The 3,158-nt window shown below is 35.0% G+C and overlaps 1 protein-coding gene across 1 annotated transcript; it reads left to right on the top strand.

Annotated features, from left to right (window-relative positions):
* Positions 1 to 1,510: 1,510 nt before the first annotated feature.
* On the top strand, positions 1,511 to 2,851 carry LOC127257248 (protein MKS1). Its single transcript, XM_051283633.1, has one exon. The coding sequence runs from the start codon at positions 1,637 to 1,639 to the stop codon at positions 2,363 to 2,365; it is 729 nt and encodes a 242-aa protein (XP_051139590.1). The 5' UTR covers positions 1,511 to 1,636; the 3' UTR covers positions 2,366 to 2,851.
* The last annotated feature ends 307 nt before the right edge of the window (positions 2,852 to 3,158 follow it).

Genomic DNA, 3,158 nt, shown 5'->3' on the forward strand with positions numbered 1-3,158 from the left:
AAAATATATTTTTGAATGAAATAAATAAAAAGAATACTTGAAATGAAAAAAAAAATTGTAATATTCTATTATATGAAATAATATATTTTTATTAGATACTTCGTATAAACAAAACAATATTTTAGTATAGAAAATATATATAAAATAATAGTAATATGATACCATCTGAAAAACCGTATCAAAAGTAAACGAACCAAACAAAACACATTAGTAGTAGTTTCTAAATAAGTATTAGATCACACGTACATTTGGACAAAGACCATACAGCAGATTGAATGCTAATAAAATAACTACAAATACTTAGTGTGACTTTTCCGTCGGGCCTGGTTTGCAAGGTATTAGGTTCGGTATCCAGTACGCACTTTCGGGTAGCAATTGCGGGTTCCCACGTCATTCAGAAAAAAAAAATCACAAATTAAATAATGTATTACTATCCACTCCCTTTTATGTTCGAATATGATTTAGTATATAGTCTTTTTACATTGTTTACGATTTTTTTTTTGTTACTTATTAAAAATTATTAATACTCCCTCCATCCCATTGAAAGGTTACCATTTTCCATTTTCGTCCGTCCGAAAACAAGGTTACCATTTCCTAATTTAGTAATTATACTACCTACTTCACGTAATAAATATCCTTTCAACTTACGATATATTACACAAATGGCATTACTTTTATATTACACCATACTAATAGGAGTATTTTTATCTTTTTTACTACAATCCAATATAATACTAATATTAAAAAATCTACGTGCAAAAAGCAAACGCCACCTTCTTGCGACGGAGGGAGTATATTTTTTTATTTATATTATTTTCTAAAACTTTTATAAGGATAAAAACTCTTTGTATTGCAAATGATATTACTTGAAATAAAAAACCGTTCTTGATCTTTCCTAATTCTATATATATACATATTTAACATTAACTCACTTCTTCTTCATTCATTTTTTTTTTTTTTTTTTTAATTTTTACTACTTATTTTCATTTATACAAAACCATTTTAAAATTAAAAGAACAACACGTTTGTCTCAACAAAGAATTGGAGTGAAAATGTTACCAAAAACTAATAGCAAGTAAAGCAAGTTTTATTAATGAATTAATTAATTAAGGTCTTCAAATAATTATGATCATTGCATAATAGTGACTACTTTTATATGTTACAAATAATATGTAGGCTGCTACTTAGATTCATAATTTTCTTTTATTAACTATTATTTTAATTACAAGACAGAGCTAGGTATATACTAACAATTCAATATTTTATTTTTACTTTTTTTTTTTAACAAAAACCTATTCATCCCAAAATACATTTTTGACAATTTCAAACATTCATTACATCAAGAAAACTGTCCCAATCCTCATACGTAACCTGCATAAGCAATATACCTCAACCCCCCCACCCCACCCCACTAGCCAATGTACACACAAATACATACATACATATATATATATATATACACACATATATAGGCATAAACTCACACTCAATTGACCATATATATTATATATTGCACAAATATTTGTACCCCTATTGAACACCCAATTTTGAATTTTGTATTACATAATCACACATACCACAAAAATATACATACACATCATCCAAACCCCACCGCTTCCACACAACCGCCGCCGCCATGGACTTGCCGGAGTTCTCATCAGGCCGGTCGCCGAGGAGGGAGCTCCAGGGACCTCGCCCCACGCCGCTCAAAGTCCGGAAAGATTCCCACAAAATCAGAAAGCCACCGGTAGCGCCGCCGACGGCCGGCCATCTACAACCGCCGCCCCACGCGCCGCCGCGGCCACCGGTCATCATATACACCGTCTCCCCCAAAATCATTCATGCAAACCCTAACGAATTCATGTCGCTGGTCCAACGCCTCACCGGCCCCAACTCCGCCTCCTCCTCCACCTCCTCCTCCGCCGCCTCCGCCGCCGCCTTCCACGACGCCGGCGGGTCGGTCTCCCCGGCGGCCCGGTTCGCCTCCATTGAAAAAACCCGGTCCCCGGGCGGTCGAAATAAACCTCTCCTGCCTGACCCCCAAAATCTAGGGTTTCCAGAAGGAATCGAATTCGCCGGCGACGTCCACCGTACCGGCCAATTCCCCGGAATCCTTTCCCCAAACCCTAATTCTCTGCCGCCGATTCCGCCGAAATTCTTCTCCCCGCCATCGGAGAACATTAATCCTCTGAGCTATTTTCCAGATTTGAGCCCGGTTCAGAACAGCAGCCGGATTAATTTCACAGACACCGCCAATTTCTTGCTGCCGAGTCCATCCCCGACAGCATTTATTTCTCCATTGCCGAACATCAACATGCCTTCTCCAAACACCATAGATCTTTTCCATAGCTTATTTGACTTGTAGAAAATCAGGCAGAGGGATCGGATTAAATTCAAACCCGCCCCCAAAACAACAACAGATTAAATAATTTGTTCTTATACAGCAGTGCTGATTCATCATCATCTTCTTCATCAATGGAGAGGAATCGAAATGGGAATTGAGGGGCAGAATTGGAAATTCAAATGGACTGTGTCTCAAGGAAGACGAAGGCACGAAGCCTCCACTCAGTAGGTGTATTCAATTCAATTAGTTTTCTCCTTTTCTTTTTGTTTCTGCTTTATTAGTTTTGCAGTTGAAAATTTAATTTTGTGGGGGCCATTAAAGATAAATAGATCATATATATATATAGACACACAAATATATATACATACATTGTTTTTGGCTCAAAGATCTGTCTTTTTGGCTTTGTTATAATCATTTAAAAAAATTATTAATTAAATTAATTCATGTTCATCATATAATTTTCAGCCTGCAGTGTTTTTTACTCAGTCAAACTTGCAATCATGGGATTAGGGTTTTGTTTTTTTTTCTTATCACTATTCCAAATTAGGGTTTTGTGTCTTGTCTTTATTTTCTTGGTAGCCTAATCCCTCTATAAAAAGAATTATGTATAAATTATATATATATATATATTGGATTGAATTATTGTCAACTATGTGTATACGAGTTTATTAGATTAATTAATTAGGTTACTTTAAACTTCATATTAATCATAATTCACAATTTACTATTCTTAATCTATTTATTTATTTGGATTAGGTCATTTGAATTGATAAGACTAATAAAAGTCAGTACATGAACCATGCAGTTAAGATGT

The sequence above is a fragment of the Andrographis paniculata genome, unplaced genomic scaffold (genome assembly GCF_009805555.1).
Source record: "Andrographis paniculata isolate CXL003 unplaced genomic scaffold, ASM980555v1 Contig57END, whole genome shotgun sequence".
NCBI classification, from domain to species: Eukaryota; Viridiplantae; Streptophyta; class Magnoliopsida; order Lamiales; family Acanthaceae; genus Andrographis; species Andrographis paniculata.

Excerpts from the sequence above, each read along its gene's own strand:
- LOC127257248 (XM_051283633.1), top strand. The coding sequence starts at position 1,637 with ATGGACTTGCCGGAGTTCTCATCAGGCCGGTCGCCGAGGAGGGAGCTC.